Genomic DNA, 19886 nt, shown 5'->3' with positions numbered 1-19886 from the left:
TTCCCTTTTTTTTTTTTTTCTTTTCCCTGTTGTTTCCATTACTTGAGCTCTCTGGTTTAGTCTGTATGTAATTAAGATGTCTACTTTCAACTCATCTGAAATATTACCTCTGCAGGAGTCCAAACACTGACAAATGCCCTCCAGAGTACGTATGTACTCATTAGAGAGCCAGCAGCAGCCTACGAGCTCATCTGTCCCACTAGTAAAGCACACCATCAGATAAGAGCCAGTATGACTCTCATGAGCTCTGGTGCTTAATCTCTAAGGAAGCCTCTGAAATGGGGTCAACCAATAGTTCTTCCAAGGCATGGCATGTAGTTTACAAGATAATTAAGATCTGGAACGTTATGATTATAGAAGCTGGTAAATTAGCACCACGGGAAGTTTGCCCTTCAGACTACGGTATTAACTTAAAGTTGGGAAACAACAGAACCCCCAAGTTATCAATAAAAGAAAAACATTGTCAGAGGTTTAGCAGCTGCCCTGGTTAACAGTTTCCTGTACCTGGTACTAGATCGGCAAAGCCAAGTGAAGAGTTTGCTAACTCCCTGCCGGTTCTGAGCTCTACATGAAAAGAACCAGCCTTGCTTCTCCCTGGCTAGCAGTGTGGTGTTTGCTTCCATCCTCACTACGTGATCAACTGTCAATCTCTAAATACAAATATTGATTTTAATTTTAAAAGAAAAGTAAACCTGGAAGTCACGTATCTAATAAGCTCCGGGAACAGACAAGTTCTCGATGAATAATTTTTACCTCTCCTTTCATTTAAAAAAATCTTCTCCTTTTGCACTGACCTCTTCTTGGAGCTGATAAATGACTTGTGGGCTTCCACTAGCAATGCTGAGATCCTGGGCAGTATTCCTACACTTTGTGTTAGACCATAAACCACTAAAAGAGTTGCACATCTCTAAAGAAATCGCTGTAATTTACATCTGCTGAAGACTTGACTATTGTCACTGTAATACACGCTGGAGAGATCTCAAGGTAAGACAGGAACTAGCACTCGAAGTTACCAGGAAAAAAGAGACAGTAGCAATTTGTAGCTTGACTAAAATAAAGCAGATTTGTCAGAGTTTGACTGGTCTATGGTATTTTTTATGGTTTCCTTCAAGTCCCAGATGTTCACCACAATACCAAAACCTTATTTCTTTTACAGAAAAAGTCCGATGTTTACTCGGTTGAAGATTTGTGGGACAAAAGATCTAGAAAAACAGATATTGGAGATGAAGAGGAGAAGTACAAAGACTTAAAAGGCAACAAGAAAAAAAGAAGGCAGAAGACCTTAAGAAAGAAGTGGAGCTGGTGAGTTGTTAAGGTCCCATTACAGCTGGCAGCACAGCTTCTCCCTGCTCTCTGCATTGTCATTTTAACAGAAGACACGTGGTGCTGAAAATCCTAACCCAGGGAAGGATTCGCTTCCTCACGCTCCTGAAGCGTGCCAGAAAAAAAAAAAAAAAAAGTTGTGCATGCCTGTAACAAATTAATTAAGCCCCCGTGGTACAGAACGTTTTCTCCCCAAAAAGCAGTTATTCCCCAGATGGAATAACTGTAAAGCAGTGTTTTCTGTGAGCTGTCACTTGCACAGTCAGCCAGGAAAGAGGGAAAAGGTAGAAGCACAACATTTTGCTCCACAGCTTTCTAGACCTAAAAGCATCCTTCATCTTTAAGCACAGGGATTTTTCTTTTTTTTTTTTCTTTTTTTTTTTTTTTCCCCCCAAACCAACTGCACTGTATTCCAAGGGCAGTGCACTAAGCTCAAGAAACCCGTATTTTAGTTCTGGCTCGCTACTGACCTGCCGCCTGATACTGGAAAGGTTTCTTCCTCTCTATATGTTTCAGTTTCCCAATCTGAAAAATGAAGGTAATTATACTGACCTCCTTTCTGAATTGCTTTGAGAGCAACTCAAAGGAGAGGCTATTTATGGGCTAGATGGTATTTCAAAGGTAAGAAAACCCCAAAATGGACCATCAGTTTACCCATCACGTTTCCAAGATCTACCCAGGACTAGCTAAATAATTCTCGGTGTATCTTATCTTTGCCACCAGGGGATGTGACATTACTCTCATGTTTCTAAAGAGAAACCAAAGCACAGACAAGATAATTGACTCATCCAATTACCAATGAATCATTCTGTGAAAACAACTGTGAGATCTCTCAAGCTCTTGGCTTCTAAATCTCAGCTCAGCACAAGATATAATTAGGTCAATGATACCACAGAGGTGTCACTGAAGGGAAAGGAGAAGAGCTTTGAGATTTCCCTCTCCCACACCCTTTTTACCTGTGGTTAGAACCTGCTATTTTTTTCTACAAGACTGTAGCAAATAATTTCACATACCCTACCTTGTCAATCATGTGCGAAGATTGATGTCACACACATTCTGACACCACACCCTTTCCTTCTATCAACATATTGCCGATGGTACTGAGCGTTTGAGTCCTGTCGCATGTAAAGAGGAACTATTTATCTAAAAGAAGCCCAGACATTTGTGACAAACGGTATTAACATGAAAACACCATTTTGTTCTTGTGACAGATTTGCTGGAGGAGGGAGCTATTTACAACAGTGCTCTCAAAACCAAAAGAAAATATCTTCCAGTGAAAGATATTTTGCTTATCAACATGCACCTTGTCTATTCATGAAAGTGAGATGTCATACTAGCAACTGGATCCATGGTCCCAGATCCAGGCAGTTTGAACTTTCTCCAGCTCCTGAAATAAAAACTTCAACAGGGACATTCTACTCACTATCATTTTCTCTTTCTTTTGGAATTCAGGATGACCACAAACTCAGTGCTTCAGAGCTGGAGGAAAAGTACGGTACAAGCGTCAACAAAGTAAGTCTGTAGGGCATCATTAAGACACTGCCTGAATCAGTTGCCTTACTTTGCCTCTGGCTTACCCAAAGCTTCCTAGAGGCAGTAGGAAAGCATTCAAATCAACAGACTCACACACAGATGTATGGGTGGATGTACACACGCACGAGTACGATGCACTAACTCCCAAAAAAAGCCTAAACGAGCAAGTCTGTGTGCAGCACTGACCTGGATTTAAACTGGAGTTTCTCTCAAGTCTGAAGAAGTCTGATCTACTGTTTGGAATTCAAAAGCCCTGCACAAAACATGGCCTCAAAGTTGGCACCAGGACCTCAGTTTTTCTAAAGTTTTTATCTGGTATTTGATTTCACTACCATTACTGTTTTCACTGGCACTATCTGTAACAATTTATAGCAAGACTGCACACTGGAAATTATTTTATCTTGAAGGAAACACTAGATTTGAGAAACTATACACCCGAGTCCCTTTGACACCTCACATTAGAATGATTATCAGCCTTGCAACATGGCCAGAGTACAGACAAGAATTTCAAGAAACCCACGGACTACAAAGGTCTCGGTGGAAATACAGAAACGGCAGAAAAAGTGATGTCTGGTTTTCCCCAGCTTTCCAAACACTTAGTACAGGTATATGAATGACAACTCCTAAAGGACACAGCCCCAAATTCAATGCTCCAGTAAATAAATATCTGTTTCTTCACAGCAGATAATTAATAGTAGCCACTCTGAAATCAGAAAGTTTGGAAAACAAAGATGCAGGTTACTGCAGCTGATCCACGACAACAAATATTTAAGGAAAAACAGCATGGGAAGTTTGTTCTGAGTGGAGATAAAAATCTGGTTTTCTGTGACTTCATTTTAAAAATGTCATTTATTTTTGCAGGGTCTCTCTAGTGCAAGAGCAGCAGAGATTTTAGCTCGGGATGGTCCCAACTCACTCACTCCTCCCAAAGCCACCCCTGAAATTGTTAAGTTCCTCAAGCAGATGGTGGGAGGGTTTTCCATCCTCTTATGGATAGGAGCTGTCTTCTCCTGGATTTCATTTGGCATTCAGCTTGCCCAGGGAGCTGAATCACCCTTTGACAATGTAAGTAGTTGAATAATCTCAAAATGAGTATTTGACCCTTTGACAACCTAAGTAATTTACATACTACTTCACAGTTATTCAGTAACTACAAGGAGACGTTTTATTCTTTCAGGACTCTCCCTCTACGACTGAATATTTCTGATAAATGCTCAAATACCTGACATACCACTTCCACCGCAGAGTGCCTATCCAAAGGTTTTATAACCACTACCCATAATCATAATACTTGAGTACTCATAAGAGCAACATTAAAGTCCACAAAGGACTCCAGAGTCATTGAATCCCCTTATGAGTTACACTCTGCTAGGAATATAATTTTGGGGTTTGTGTCAGGTATAGAACGGAGAAGGCTTTTAGAGAGCTAGAAACTTGATATTAAAAGCCCTTTTCCTACTCAAAAAACTTGACCATTAGCAGGGCAAAACTTGAAAGTTCTTTTCTTAAGCTGTGTTTTAACCTGACCAACACCTCATTTTAAGAGTCTCCTGAACCAACGTACAACTGACTTATTCTAGCAGAAGAACTGTTGAACCTTATTTTAAATTAACCAGATTATGTCTTTTATTGATTAGCTCTACCTTGGAGTAGTCCTGGCACTGGTCGTCATCCTCACTGGTATCTTCGCTTACTATCAAGAAGCTAAAAGCACAAACATCATGGCCAGCTTCAGTAAAATGATTCCACAGGTGGGAATAACCAATGCATTTCATTTGAGATAAAAGTTCATACTAATAACGCACCTCAAAAGACAAAAGCACAATAAGCCCAACTGGAATTTATCTGCTGGTAGGAGGTTCAGAGGATGGCACAATGACAATTTCTGTCACTTATGTCTTTCAGCAAGCTCTTGTCATCAGAGACGCAGAAAAGAAGGAACTGCCAGCAGACCAGCTGGTGGTTGGAGACATCGTGGAAATAAAGGGTGGAGACAGGATCCCAGCAGACATTCGTCTGATCTTTACTCAGGGTTGCAAGGTAAACAGTACTTTGAAGAGCATGGGGAAAGAGGAAAAACATGGTTTAGAGACTTTTATTACATATAAATAATTTCTGTGCCCCCAGTAGGGGTTATAAGAGCTTTAATTAGACATAATCTAACTAAATCAGAGCACAGAAGCTATACTGTGATGCTCAGCTCATCTAGGACTAACATCTCCACTCCCCAAACATCAAAAGGAGCCATTAGGTCCACACCATGTTCTAGTATCAACCTTTGCCAGGACAGAAATACCAACACGGTATTAAGTTTCCACAGACCTGGAGGCAGATCTTCAAACTACGTTTTCGTTCAGGCTGCTACTGAAAATCTCACCGACACACACCGAGCACTGACTGAACTAAATCCCCAATAGACTCTCTCAGTGACAACGGCAACCCTCTTGGAGAAAAGGCAGAGATTATGGCCCTGTTCACTGATGGTTAAACGTGCTGCCGTCTTCCCTTCTGAGCTAGACATAACTGCGTGTTACCAACTTTAATATGGGCATGTCTCCGTTTCATTAAAGGTGGACAATTCTTCACTCACAGGGGAATCAGAGCCACAGTCCCGTTCCTGTGACTTCACCCACGAGAACCCCTTGGAGACCAGGAACATTGCATTCTACTCCACCACCTGTGTGGAAGGTGCGTAGAGAGAGAAGGGCCTCCAGAAATGTCACCTGCACAGGGTGCTACATAAGATTTCTAACTCATTTTCAGCCATTCTCCTTCAAGGAATTCCAGAAAGGTTTAATTGCTCACAAGAAACTATTGTCCCAAGCACACCAAAATACAGCCCTAAGCACCAGGCTGGCCATACTTGGTATCAACCGGCGAGACATTTGTTTTAACACCTGGCCTGGTTACAGGTGCAACAATCAAATAATTGCAGTTTCCTTGTGGTCTTTCCATCACTATCTCTAGGAATGTCAAGTGGCAGATGCCTCTGAGTACTTGTGGATGTTTCCATGCAAGGGCTCTGCACGCATAAACACGGCGTTCCTGTTCTCAGCCCTTAAAGGTGTGGGTCATATACCTGCCTGCCTGCCTGCTATGAGAATGTACAGTGCCCAGGATAACACTACATTCCTACTGCAATGCAATCAAAACAGGATCTAATTAATGAAAATAGCTTATATCTTCCTTTCTCTTCACTTAAGGGGAAGAATGTAATTCCGGGGTGAAGTCTCAGCCACATTAAGGCTGAGAAGGGTCTTCAACAATCAGTGCAGAAGACAGGATTGGTCTTTCCCTGAGCTGACAGTCTTTCATTCCTTTGCAGGCACTGCTACTGGCATTGTAATCAACACCGGGGATCGCACTGTCATCGGGCGGATTGCCTCTCTCACATCGGGAGTAGGAAACGAGAAAACACCCATTGCTATTGAGATAGAACATTTCGTCTACCTGGTGGCAGGAGTGGCCATTTCCATTGGCGTTCTCTTCTTCATTATATCTGTTTCTATGCGATACAAGATTCTGGACTCCATCATCTTTCTAATTGGCATCATTGTGGCAAACGTGCCAGAGGGACTGCTAGCCACAGTAACGGTAAGTCTGTGTTGAATTCACTGGTTGCCACTTCAGTCCTTCAGCCATGACCACGGCTCATCACTCGTAAGGTCATCACGGTGCGACGCTAACCAGTGAAGGACAGAGGAGCTGTTAAGTGACTTGGCCGAGTTGAGAATGAAATAGGGGTGGTGTTCTCCATGAAACTGAAAGCATAAACATTTCATTTGGGAATTCTGGCATAACTGAGCTATTCATTTTAAAAGCTGCAGCACAACAATCCAGTCTGAAATAAGGTTCTTCAAGTACCGTTCTCCCTCAACAGCTAACCAGTAGAATGATGTGACTCATTTCCCCACAACCTGTTCCTATCTGGAAATGAGGAAATCGCACCCTAAAAGTCATATAAAAATTCTACTTGCTAACACCTATAAGGCATCACTAAAATCCCTGGCTGAGAAACAGCACACCTGCTAAGCACCGTTAGCTCTAAAGTACTCAGCAACAAACAACCAGCAGTACTGCAATAATGAAGAGAATCACTTCAAGGCTCATTAACTTGGTGATTAGGACCTCCCCCCCACCACTGTAGGTTCTTCCATCTAAAACAGCCTCTTAACTGATATATCACTCTTATTCCTATCAGCAGGCAAGTAGGTTCCTCTCAGCAGCAAGTGTCCTTGTGCTAGTTACAGTGAAACCTCTGACCTTAATAATGCTATTCAAAAAGATCCCCAAAAAAATGCACTGCAGTCAACGAAAAGATTATTTTAAAAATGTTTTCTTCCTAAAAAAAAAAAAAACCAACTCAAAAGCCTAGCAGAAATATGTAACCTCGTTACATCATCCTGTAACTGTACCTCACTAACAGTGAGCTGAACTTCTTTACTTCTGCCAGGTGAGCCTGTCTCTGACAGCCAAGCGGATGGCAAAGAAGAATTGTTTGGTGAAGAACTTGGAAGCTGTAGAAACACTCGGTTCTACCTCCATCATCTGTTCCGACAAGACAGGGACCCTCACACAAAACAGGATGACTGTTGCTCACCTCTGGTTTGATAATCAGATCTACTCAGCTGACACCAGCGAAGATCAAACAAGTAAATATGGCAATGGGGGATGTGGGAAGGGGCAACTACTTGGATCGAACCTGTGATGTTTCATACTGCCAGCTGTCAAACTGCTGTCAATGGGAATGTCTTTTGATAGCTGAACCAGAAATGTCATCCTTCCACTAAGTGTAGTGTGCAACAGCCAAGTCCCTTCTTAGCCAGGTAGAGGTGAGAAAAAGAGAATTATTATTTGAACTTCACTCACAGAAAGTAAGTCTGAAGGAGGTTCTAATCCTTTTGCCAACCGCAGATTTAGCAGGGAAATAAACATCATCTAAGCAACTTTGCCAGAACTGCTAACCAACGGACGTAGAGGTTTGCATCAAATTGTTTTTCCATAACAGAACCTCTCAAAAGAACAATTTTCTTCTGCAAGTAATCTAATCCTGTTGTTTCAAACTTAAGCTTCTACTTCTATCCCATAATATGCTAAAGGATGCAATGTGTATTTTGCTTCCTCTCAGCCCAGCCTTTTGATCAAAGTTCTCCATCCTGGACAGCGTTATCAAAAATTGTAACTCTCTGCAACCGGGCGGAATTCAGACCAGGACAGGAGAATCTCCCAATAATGAAGGTACTGCCTACGTCACATCGGCTTATTTCTCTTCCTCTGAGAGAAAAATAGATGGGAGTTGTGTTGTTTGGCTTTAGTAACTCCATTTTACCATGCCAATCTTCTAAGTTACTTTTTACAGTAGCATTACTGCCCTACACTCACAAAAGGCACAAGACCACGGAAGAAGGCAATTCAAGTAGCAAGAATTACTACACTAGTAATTGCTACGCTATTAATTTAATATAGCAAAGGTAACCATGCCTTTACACACGAGTGCTGAAGGTAGTAAATTCTGGTGACCAGAATACCAGATGAAATCCCTGATATCTACTGTTTACTCCATCGATGCCTTTCTCAAAGTCATGCGGTTCCGTGCTCTGGTTAGCTCCCCCGTACATGCCTGCTGCCACCCTAGAGCTGCATGAAAAGCTGCCACATGAACCTGGAAGTGATCAAAAATCTTTGTGCTTTCACAGAATCAAACACTAATTTTGTCTCTTTGCTGTAGCTTAGTTCTAGCAGCAAGTGCAGAACAGACGTCCTACATTTTTACTGTAATCATTTTTCAGGGCAACTTGAATATAGCAATATAGAGTCGTTGCTGCTTAAGCATACAACACGTTATAGAATCACGCAAACTCTCCCGATGGAAGTGCGGAAGTGTGCGTGCTATACGTTGTTTCTTCTTTTGTGCATACAGAGAGTTGTAGTAGGTGATGCCTCTGAAACAGCTCTGCTGAAATTTGCAGAAGTCATTTTGGGCGACGTTATGAGTATTAGAGCACGGAACAGGAAAGTGGCTGAAATTCCTTTCAACTCTACCAACAAATTCCAGGTGCGTTTCATTTTTGGAAATTATGCCAGGTTGTTTCCAACTTAAACCGTTTCTATCGCTGGGTTTAATGCAACTGTTTGTGAGCAAGAAATCTGAATGGGGTAAATTCAGTGACAGAGGAAATGTAAGCTATTATAAATGTAGTTCATTCCATTTGATGGAATGTATGAGATCCTCGAGGAAAAGAAGAAACATTACTTCCATGCAAAGGGACAAAAACCAGAAACAAATGAGGATCACGTATGCTCTTTCATATTTGTGGCACACAGCTTTCCATTCACGAGACTGACGATCCCAACGACAAACGCTTTCTGCTGGTGATGAAAGGTGCCCCAGAGAGGATTTTAGAGAGATGTAGCACCATCATGATCAACGGCAAAGAAGAGCCACTGGACAGCGAAAAGGCAGAAGCTTTCCAAACAGCATACATGGAGCTGGGGGGCTTGGGAGAGAGAGTGCTGGGTGAGTCCAACTAGAGGGACTATCGGGGAACCGTGGTGTAAACTGGCCGTTTAAATCCTGGTACAACCCAGCGTTTGGCCTTTATTCCTCTTGCAGTAGAGGGAAAAAGGGGGAAGTGTACAGCCTCCTTAGCAGCGCGTTAGAACCACACTGATGTGCTGTGGCAGGGATGTCCTTACTGCTCTATCCTGACGCTGATCTGCCACGCTGAGTGGCGCAAACCCCTGAGTAACCCACAAAGGAAAACACTTCCCTGCTGGCAGTATCACTAACTTTGCCACAAGAACCACTGACTGTCTATGAACTTTGATGTGAAGGTTACAACAGCAGGTTAAAAAAATCCTCCCTGAAAAGCGAATGGTTAAATTCACTGGAGTTCTACGGACAAGAGCAAAGCCTGATGCTATATAGCAAGGCGTCCTCTCTCCCACTATTTCCTGTCCGCACATCAACCTAAGTTTCTTTTCAGGTTTCTGTCATTTGTACCTGCCTGAAGATGAGTTTCCCGACACCTACCCCTTTGACACAGATTCCATGAACTTCCCAACCTCCAACCTGTGCTTTGTTGGGCTCTTATCTATGATTGACCCACCTCGTTCCACAGTGCCAGACGCCGTCTCAAAATGCCGCAGTGCTGGGATCAAGGTAGGGATTTTACAATGAAAAATACAGGGATTCTACAGAAAGACTCACGATAGCATAACTTTTATGATCTCCCACTCTGTTGTCATTAAGTAGGTTTCTAGCAACAGCTCCAAAAATCTAAATGTTCATTAATACTATTCTACAATTGTAACTTAAAGGAAATGCGTGAAGGTCCCGAGAGGCAAATCAGTTTAATTTAAGTGGGAATCAGACTATAGCAAGTGCGTAGAACCCCAGAACTGGAAATCCTAATTTGGAAGAGCTCAGATACTGTCTCATCAGATCCATTTCTAGAATATAGAAACAACACCAGCTAGAATTACTCACGTCTAAGCAGAGCAAGGTAACAGAAACAGTTCTTGAGAAGGCATTAGGATACAGGGCTGCACCTATTATAAACTTTCATGCACAGGGATCTCAAAACTGTTCAAGTTGAAGCTGAAGCATTGATTCTTCTAATTTCATTCCAAGGGCACCCAGAAGTAAACTGTCAGCTCTAGGCAGAGAGGCAATCTAGTTACATAAAGGAAAATTTGTATTCGGAATTACTGATCTTACATGAGATGAACCCCAAGTCCCAACCCTGATGAAATTTTCTGTAGTCTGAAGACAGATTTGGCAACTGGCAACTTTTCTTCAAGAAAAACAAGGAAAAAAACTGTGTTTTATCTGTCAGGCCACCTCAGTCACAAGGATCCATTTTAAGATGCAATATTCTAACAAGCTCTCACCTTTAAGTATACCCAATATAAATTCTTATATAAAGGCTTCTTTATTCTGCATTATTCTAATGTGGCTGCCTGGGACAAGTTCTTCCTTTACAGCCCTGATAAAATAGCACCTGTAGCAAGAGGTAGAGAACAGGTGTCAATATAAAGCCAAATAATTAATAGTCATAATCTGTCATTATTACGTACATAGTGCAGCTTTCCAGTTCGGATTCTAAAGTGCTTCCTTGTCTGCAACAATAGCTCTTTCCCCTTATCTCAGGCCAGCCATTGCATATACATTTGTCACTCTGGCTGAATGCTTGTCCCTTCCTCAGGTTATCATGGTCACTGGCGACCATCCAATCACGGCCAAGGCCATTGCCAAGAGCGTAGGCATCATTTCAGCCACCAGCGAGACCGTGGAGGATATTGCTAAACGCCTCAATATTCCTGTCGAGCAAGTCAACAGAAGGTAAGAGCAAACGGAGTATAGGGGTTACCCAGGGGGTCATTTTTAGAAGTCCATCCCTTCTCCCTCCACAATGCTCTTATTGCCCGTTTCTACATCACAGCTGCTTTTTGCTTCTCTGGTTTTCGATACGTTCCCATCCACTGCATCCATCCAACGCGTCATCTCTACCTAAGTAACTATGCATCTAGGTCAGTGGCTCTCATTTTCACTGCCCCTTCAATAAAACCCAGTAAATTATGCTTTGCAAATCATGTTGGACTTTGCTGTCACTGTCCGTTTGACAAAGCACACACATGAAAAATAAAATTTAAGAGCACGTGACCCAAGGACCATCAGTCCAAATTCCTCTTTCAGCCGTTAAATATGGAAAAAAAAAAAAAAACCAAAAAAAAACCACCAAAAAACCAACAAAAACATAAGAGAAAGATAAAAGCTTTTTTCCGTAAAGATGTCTCCCTCCTCCACTGTCCCACCCTCCCACTCAGAGTCCTCTTTAAAATGCATTTTCTGCTGTTACATCTGCTCAGGAGGAAGCTTCAATTACTCCCCTCTGTATCTAGGTAACTGTAATTCACTCTGAATTTCTACAATGGCTTTCATTCAACACCTGCTGATTAACAACTAATGCTTCTGAAATTAACTCAATTTGCTGCCTTCCCTACTATCAAGCCCCATACATTCTATGAGTGTGCTATTTTTATCTCAGCCTTTTGATCTGAAAATTTACCCAGCTTTCCCCTGGCTCTTGCAGAGAAGCTACAGCAGCAGTAGTTAATGGGATGGAGCTGAAGGATATGAGCTTGCAGCAGCTGGATGAGATCTTGTGTAACCACTCAGAAATAGTCTTTGCTCGGACATCGCCCCAACAGAAACTGATTATAGTCGAAGGCTGCCAAAGGCAGGTAAGAGGTGTAAAAGGTTATACACAGATACAACTATAGGGCACTCGTCTGAGGGATCTGCTGGAGTTGGGAACTGTCAGTGCTGGGTTAACGGTTGGACCAGATGATCTTCAGGGTCCTTTCCAACCTAGCTGATTCTGTGAGGCGGTAGCTTTCTGCAGGTATCATCCCCGAGACGAGAGAGTGGAAGCCAATTTCCAATGCTCTCTAAGCTCTGTTTATACTTTTTTTCACTGCGCAAGAACATTATCTAACAGATTGCCACAAACACTGTCTGGACAGAATCCAAGCTACTCAAATTCCTGTTACAGGCCCTGAACTCCTATTGACAAAATGAGCTTTTCCCAAGTTTGATTGGCTTGGAGCTGTACTGAGGCCCTGTCTTTTGCATATAATTCTGAGAAGCTGCTGCTGTGCTGTACATAACCCTCCTGGGCAGAGGCTGGACACTGCATGGGAAGGAGCCTTCCCTCAGGAATTCTTTAAACCCAGATAAAAGCATCAAGTTGCCACATCCTCTCTTATCTCTTGTGGCTGTTTAGATCTGTGCACTTCCCACCCACAGGAATGTTTAGAAGCAAAAGTATGAATCCCACAAAATGTCATAGCATGATTTATGTAGGACCAAACCTTATCTATGTTACTTTCAAAGACTGTAAAACAACCCACAGAAAGTAGGATTTCAAGAGAGTTTTTTCCCATCCATGGGCAACGTTACATAAAGGAGCGTGGAGTGCCGCCAGCACAAGAGGCAGGAAGGAAAGAAACGACACGTGTAGAGGTCTGAAAAAGATGCAAATTGTCATTAAAAGATTCTCCCTTCAGATACGGCATCGTCCAAGTAGATGCTGTGAACTGAAAGCCACACAACTGTTGTACCTGAAAAGGAGATGTGTCAGAAGATATTATTTCATTTTTATAACTATGCCAGAGCTAAGCTTTCCAATCAGTATTATCAGCTCTTTGCATTTAAGCCTGAACTGCTTTCAGGAGAGTTAAAAAAAAAAAAAAAAAAAAAAAAAAAAAAACTTTGTTTTTATTTTCTTTTTGGGTGGCCTTTGGCAGATCGGGGTAAATGTGTTCTTCACTGCTTAGACACCTACCCTCCTAGTAGATTGTAGATTTGTCTCTTTAAAGGATGAAAAGGAACACCCTCCCTGCCTCAACTCAAGCCAGCCAGTCTACGTGCTATGTTTAGTATTTAGAGCTTAGAAGCCCTTCTGTACATGGCATTATTTATAGGTAGTGACACTGTGCTAAATCCCCACAGGGAGAGGACATTCAGTATTTGTATTAATCAGTTTGTCAGGCTTTTTTTCCCCCACTCGGAACACTCCGTATTGCTATCAAGCCATGAACTTTTGCATCAGCTATAACAGAAACTATTTTAGCTGCAGTAGATGGTTTCATTGGTAGACAACAAAGAAGCTGAGTTGAATAATCAGAGTTTTCCATCTATTGGCTTACTAGCACAATTCTAGCGTAGACTGGCAAGGACCAGAAGTTGCTGGGATAGGATGAGAATAGTCTTTAACTGAACAGCTACACAATTTACAGTTAAGATGAAAACAGAATGATTCTATAAGCACTTCACAAAAAAAAAAAAAAAAAAAAACTGTCAACTGAATCTCTCACAGAGATGACCTTGGGTCTGCCCAGACAGGGATAGACCGTATATTTATAGACAGATGTCTAAATTTTTAAGCCCCCTTCTATTCCACAGAAAGCAATTATCAGATTAATTGCATTTTAAGTGCATCTAATTTAGCTGTCCTGCTCTTTAGGATGTAGTAAATCAAATCCCTGAATTTCTCATTTCTCTCTGCTCTGAAGGGATTCTAGATGACAAACTCAGATACAGACATCTATCACACAAAAGCCTGAGGCTGCCCTATTAATCCTATCTAGCGTCTTTCTGATCACTGGCTGTGTTTTATGTGGGTATAAAGAGGATTCAGAACTTCATCTCAGCATTTTTCTTCTAGAGATTTAAAGACAGGGAGTGTGCCAAGAGCACTGTCCTTAGGGGAAGATAGCACCATCTCCTCAAAAAACCCACATCTGGATCCTTTTGTGTATTCCAGGGAGCAGTTGTTGCCGTGACTGGAGATGGAGTCAATGACTCCCCCGCTCTTAAAAAAGCAGATATTGGAATTGCTATGGGTATTGCTGGTTCTGACGCAGCTAAAAATGCAGCTGATATGGTACTGCTGGATGATAACTTTGCTTCTATTGTCACAGGAGTGGAGGAAGGTAAAAATAACATTGCTATCCTCTTTCTTAGCTGAAAGCTGCTGTCGACAGCGGGTCCTCCTGATCCTTCCCCTCCCGCACGCACCCCCCACCCCCCTTTTTTTCTTTCTGGATTTGATATTTGGAAAAACTGGAAATTAATTCCATTTATACGCACATGACAAACACCACAAGGAACTCGTCCCCCTCTCACACACACAGCATCGGTCTGCTCTCACTGCTCGTTCAAGCTCCAGACAAAAGCGCTTCTCATCTTGCTCCTACACAGCTGAGCCTCACCAAGGTACAAACTGTTTTCTCTAAGTTTTCGCTCTATTACTTGCTCACGTATCACCTTCACCGTGCTCCACCTACAACAGTAACACACATGCTACTCTTCTTTCACCGTAACGAGCTCACATTTTCCATTAAAACTACACCGTGCTGCTGAACAGGACTTTTTCCTCAATCTTTTTCATTGAAAGAGATTATTTTTTTAAAATTTTTACTTGAATTTTCAGAAGGCTCTAAGGAAAGGTAGGTTAGCAGTTTAAAAAAAATCACCACCTAAATGCATGAGGAAATGTATGAGGAAAGCAGACATAAGCAGTGTTTGCACTTCATTTAGTTAAATATTGAAATTTTTCTCTGGAAAACACTGTTGAGAATTAGCTTTTACAGAAGCATTTCCTTTTCTTCTAGGTCGCCTGATCTTTGACAACCTAAAGAAAACAATTGCCTACACCCTGACTAAGAATATCGCCGAGCTCTGTCCCTTTCTCATCTACATTATTGCCAGCATTCCAATGCCCATTGGCACTATCACCATCCTATTCATTGACCTGGGCACAGACATTGTAAGTTGGGGTCCTTTAAGTTATTTTCTGCAGAAATATCATGACAAGAGAGAAGGGCTGGGGGCAAAGGGACAGGCAGAACACGGGAAGATTTTGTTGCCTCACCCTGCAGCTGAATAAACAAGCTAGTGAAAAAGAGTAGAGGGCTAGATTAAAAGCAGCCAGGCATAGAGAAAAGAGTAGAAAAACAACTTGCAGAGGGGGAGCAAAAAGACAAGACTTCTGATCCATACTGACAAGCAAAACTCAGCACTGTGCAAAATAACAGTGCGTTTCAGTCAAGAGATCATACAGATTGCTGCAGTCGCTACAGGGGATGAATACCAGGCATCTCATCAGAGCCCAGGCCCAGGGACCTGAAAGACCCCTTAATGTTTTCAGCATTCTCTAAGCCCTCTGTACTGTCACACAATCATCAAACCTGTGATACAGTTTCAGACTTGCCTCAATTCCTCTATACATCTCAAGAGAACGCTACGCGGATCCTTTTGTTTGCTCTGTATACCGAAGAGGCAGGGTGTGTGAACAGAACTACCCGAGAGCTGAAACTTTTCTGAGCAGCAGGCAAATGTTGCCACCAAGACTGATGGTTTATTTCTGTTCTAGATCCCCTCTGTTGCATTAGCCTACGAAAAAGCCGAGAGTGATATTATGAACAGGAGACCTCGTAACAAAAGGAAAGACAGGCTGGTGAACGAGCAGCTGGCTGTGTACTCCTATCTGCAGATTGGTAGGTTGGTCTGTTCTCTGCAACACTATCTTGTATCAGCAAACCAAGACAGACTCAAGTCAATTCATTTTTTTAAGAAAAGGGGGAGCTGAAGCTCAACTCCTTCCTCTGCCTTCCTACGCAAACTTCTAACTCCCTTCTGTTGTTCGTTATTCAACAATACAACAGGTTTTCATCTACAGAGGGCAAGAACCTTAGAGCACCAACAGCTCCAAAACCACCTTTAGACTCACGGCAGGTTTCACGCCATAGGAGATAGATCAACACTGAAACCCAGCACATCGCCAGCCCTCCTAAATTTTGCTTCTTCCTAATTTTGACCTTTTTGCTTTTACAGGTATCATGCAGTCCGTGGGAGCCTTTATAACCTATTTTACTGTGTATGCTGAGCAAGGTTTCCTCCCTTCCACGCTGCTTGGCGTGCGAGTCGACTGGGAAAACAACGCCATTAACGACTTTGAGGATTCATACGGACAGCAATGGGTAAATCGCACTGTGTCTCACCCAACACTTTCTTAAAAATTCTATACTCTCCTCCAAAATAAAGGAATGTGGAAAGAGAGAGAGATTTAAATGCAAAGATACTTCGTTTTCATCTAACGGTCGCTCAAGATAGACTCTTTCGAGCTTCCTGCCACCCAGCTCTTTCATTCAGACTCCATTCTTTCAGTCATCCATTCTACAATTTGCCACTTTCTGATTCAGAGTCTCCGGAGATGGACCTTCTTCTCTGGACTTTATGTTCAGACCCATCATAATCTCTCAGCCTTGATTCTGAACAGCACTACTGTAAAGTACTTTGCTGACTCTCCCTCCCCCTTTCACTCCTCACTCCCCCCCACTCATTCTGCAGAAGTCACAAGACACAGAAGCCATTAATAAATCAGTATAAATACCTCCTTACACCAAGCTCATGCTTCAGCCTCATGACTCATCCACGGTACCTAGCAGACTAGAACAACTGGCCCAAATCTGATCATTATGTATCTAAATCTAGAATAACTCTGCATTTACACCTTCCTGACTAAAATCCTACTATCAAGGTTTGCAGTCACTTGCACAAGACGTGAGGGCCCGATAGAACACTATTTGATTTTTCTGTCGCTTTGCAGACTAAATACCAGAGGATGTACCTGCAGTGGACTGGCTATACTGCCTTTTTTGTCAGCATCACAATTCAGCAAGTTGCTGATTTGATCATCAGGAAAACACGAAGAAATTCCATTTTCCAGCAGGGTCTTTTCAGGTAAGTTTTGCAGAACCTTTACATGACATGAGGGGCTAAGTTGGCCTAGTGCTAATTTTAGAAGAAGGTTAGCTCAGTGAGTTAGCCCATTTGCATTCAGCCTTTGAACAAAGACCAAATCTGACTTCAGGCAGCTGCAAATCTCAGACAAACGTTTTATTCTGCCTCCCCCCAACCCCTTTCCTACTTCATGATAGGGGTTTTCTTTAAAGAAAGACATTGTACTGGTTACTCTGAAAAGACATCAGCTTACAACTAACTCTCCGTTCATTAAAATGTTTCCTACAAAAAAAAAAAAAAAAAGGGAGTTTCCTCTCCAGATTATTTTCTTAAATTCTTTGTGTAGTTATCAGTAGATAGCACAACTGGGCTTCTCTGAGATAAGTCGAGCCTCTGTGGAGAGGAGATACCAGCTGGTCAGACTGCCTAGGACAGTGCTGGCTGCCCTCTGCGGAACACTCTGCACCCTTCAATCCCATGGAAGCCAGGGAGTTAAAAGTACATACTGGGATGGAGGCCACATGTAAAAGCTGGCATTTAGAGTATTTCCGATTGGAAAGCAAACAGTTTTCCTTTCTTTATCTGCAGGTACAGAGCCTACACCTATGTATATTTCCTCCTTACATTTACATTTGAGTCACAATGCGCGCATTCAGGGCGCAATAGAAGACATGACTAATGCACGCTCCGTGTCTGCCTAAAGCTTGCTTTAGTCGAGGGAGGTCAGGAACACTCCCAGGACAGACAGGGGCCTACACAACAAAAGACAGTCTTGCACCTGCTCCCGTGTCTGAGCTACCAGAGCACAGCCCCAGCCCCGAGCGTGGTGCAGCTGCTGCATGACGCTGCATAACCCTTCCTCTTCGGTTCTCTCCTAGGAACAAAGTCATCTGGGTGGGTATATTTTCCCAGATAGGAATTGCTCTGATCCTTACCTACGGTCTTGGACACGTTACAGCCCTGAACTTCACACCGCTGAGGTGAGTTTTGATGCCAGCGTGCTTCCCCCGTCCCCCACATCTAGACAGACACGGACTCACCATTCTGCCAGAAACAGACAAATGGGAGCAGGATGCCCATGCAGCACAATTCCAGGATAAATATTGAAGAATATTTGTTATGAAGAACAGGGTAGACAATTTCTTGACCAAAAGGGGAATTATTTCCATAGTTTCCACAAAAAAAAAAAAAAAAAAAACAAAAAAAACCAAAACAACCCAAAGCACTACTTTTTCTACTAGATTTACTACCAAGGATCCAGCAACCTACTGGTGTAGAACAAATATTTTGATATTTTTTCCAGGATTCCCAGTGTTTTGGAGAGACTAGATAGCATTTCACTAATTTTTATGCAAGCAATACTTCTGTTTTAACTATGGCACTGTTAGCAATTTTCCATTCTTCTGCCATCTTCAGAGCCTGTAATACCACCAGGCAACATTACCTTCTGAAGCATATCTGGGATAAATTACTTTAGTAACTACTTAAGATTGGGAGGCTCACATGCACATCATCATGTTTGTAACCATTTGAGTGCTTAAATTAAAGGGAAAAAAAGCTAAGAAGGCCAGATTCTCTTCTGTGCCATCAGATAGCACAGAGGCCCCAGAAATCCGGCAGAGCGGTTAGGTGTGTCTGACTGAGAACCTCTTCTCCCACTCCCAGGTTTCAGTACTGGTTTGTGGCTGTACCATTTGCCATCTTGATATGGGTCTATGATGAAGTCCGCAAGCTGTTTATCAGGAGATACCCAGGAAGTAAGTAGATTTTTCTAGTTTAGCATTTTAAGATGTCCTTTCCTGACCTTTCCCTCACACACCTACCCTAGCTGCTGCTGGCAGGCAGACTGCTTCAGAATGGACCATTTGTTCCCAGTGATTACTTTTCCTTTCTGAAGAAAAAAAACCCTGATTTTTTTCCCTCCCCCCTCCCTTCTTTTACTGCAGGCTGGTGGGACAAGAACATGTATTATTGAAACAGTCTTTGTCACTGGTTGTCTTCCTCCCCGTGGAGAGCTTCTTCCCCACTGACACAGCCTCTGCTGCTTTAATGTCCTGTCTGTGCAATATCAAGCATGGGTTTGCCCCATGAAGGGGTGAAGAAATTTCATGAATTTAATGAAGAAATAAGGACTTTTAGAGGTTGATAAATTACCTCTCACCGTACTGTAAAGCTGAGACTTGTCTAGAAATTGAAATGCTACCTATTTTTGTAACAAGCACAATTTTCCCTCATTCAAAGATGAACTTGGACAGTACCCCAAGAGGAAAACATGAATAAAGAAAAAAAAAAAAGATAGAAATGAATATAATCTAAGGCATTAATTTGCACTAAAGGTGGTGTTTGTCAATTTTTTTTTTTTTGGTGGAACTGAATTCCAAGTGAGTGGATACATCTGTAATACCTTACCAAGGGTAAAAATGCTGTATAGGAATAATTTGATAATAAAAAACTTTTTCCAGAAAATAGTTCTCCATCTTATTTTCTTATAAAGTCTAAAAGAAACTGTGTGGAACAGGAAAGGACCCAACCTCTGTCAGGTCAAAGAGGAAAGAAGTAAAGAAGTGCACACCTGCTTTTTTTTTTTTTTTTTTTTTTCATATTTCAAATACCCCTTCAGTTTTGATTTCAGTTTTGATAAACGCATCTTGAAAGCCAAGGCCCAGCCAGTGGATTTGAACACTTTGAGCTACCAAATGCAATGCTCACTTTCCAAAGG

The 19886-nt window shown here is 42.1% G+C and overlaps 1 protein-coding gene across 1 annotated transcript in view; it reads left to right on the top strand.

The window, feature by feature from the left end:
• LOC113488438 (potassium-transporting ATPase alpha chain 2-like) overlaps window positions 1–19288 on the top strand; it is a 20246-nt gene extending 958 nt beyond the window's left edge. Inside the window, 24 exon segments of the mRNA XM_026863578.1 lie at window positions 267–363; window positions 1113–1261; window positions 1264–1302; window positions 2776–2835; window positions 3718–3921; window positions 4494–4607; window positions 4762–4896; window positions 5427–5544; window positions 6182–6450; window positions 7310–7508; window positions 7985–8094; window positions 8777–8911; window positions 9181–9373; window positions 9843–10018; window positions 11064–11200; window positions 11952–12102; window positions 14187–14355; window positions 15037–15191; window positions 15798–15921; window positions 16259–16404; window positions 17034–17167; window positions 18046–18147; window positions 18833–18924; window positions 19114–19288. Of these exon segments, the coding sequence (XP_026719379.1) occupies window positions 267–363; window positions 1113–1261; window positions 1264–1302; window positions 2776–2835; window positions 3718–3921; window positions 4494–4607; window positions 4762–4896; window positions 5427–5544; window positions 6182–6450; window positions 7310–7508; window positions 7985–8094; window positions 8777–8911; window positions 9181–9373; window positions 9843–10018; window positions 11064–11200; window positions 11952–12102; window positions 14187–14355; window positions 15037–15191; window positions 15798–15921; window positions 16259–16404; window positions 17034–17167; window positions 18046–18147; window positions 18833–18924; window positions 19114–19142 (3237 nt within the window). The 3' untranslated portion in view covers window positions 19143–19288.
• The last annotated feature ends 598 nt before the right edge of the window (window positions 19289–19886 follow it).

The sequence above is a fragment of the Athene cunicularia genome (assembly GCF_003259725.1).
Source record: "Athene cunicularia isolate RWA chromosome 24 unlocalized genomic scaffold, athCun1 chr24_part1, whole genome shotgun sequence".
NCBI lineage: Eukaryota > Metazoa > Chordata > Aves > Strigiformes > Strigidae > Athene > Athene cunicularia.
Note: the sequence above shows the minus strand (reverse complement) of the source record. Positions and strands in the feature narration are given on the sequence as shown.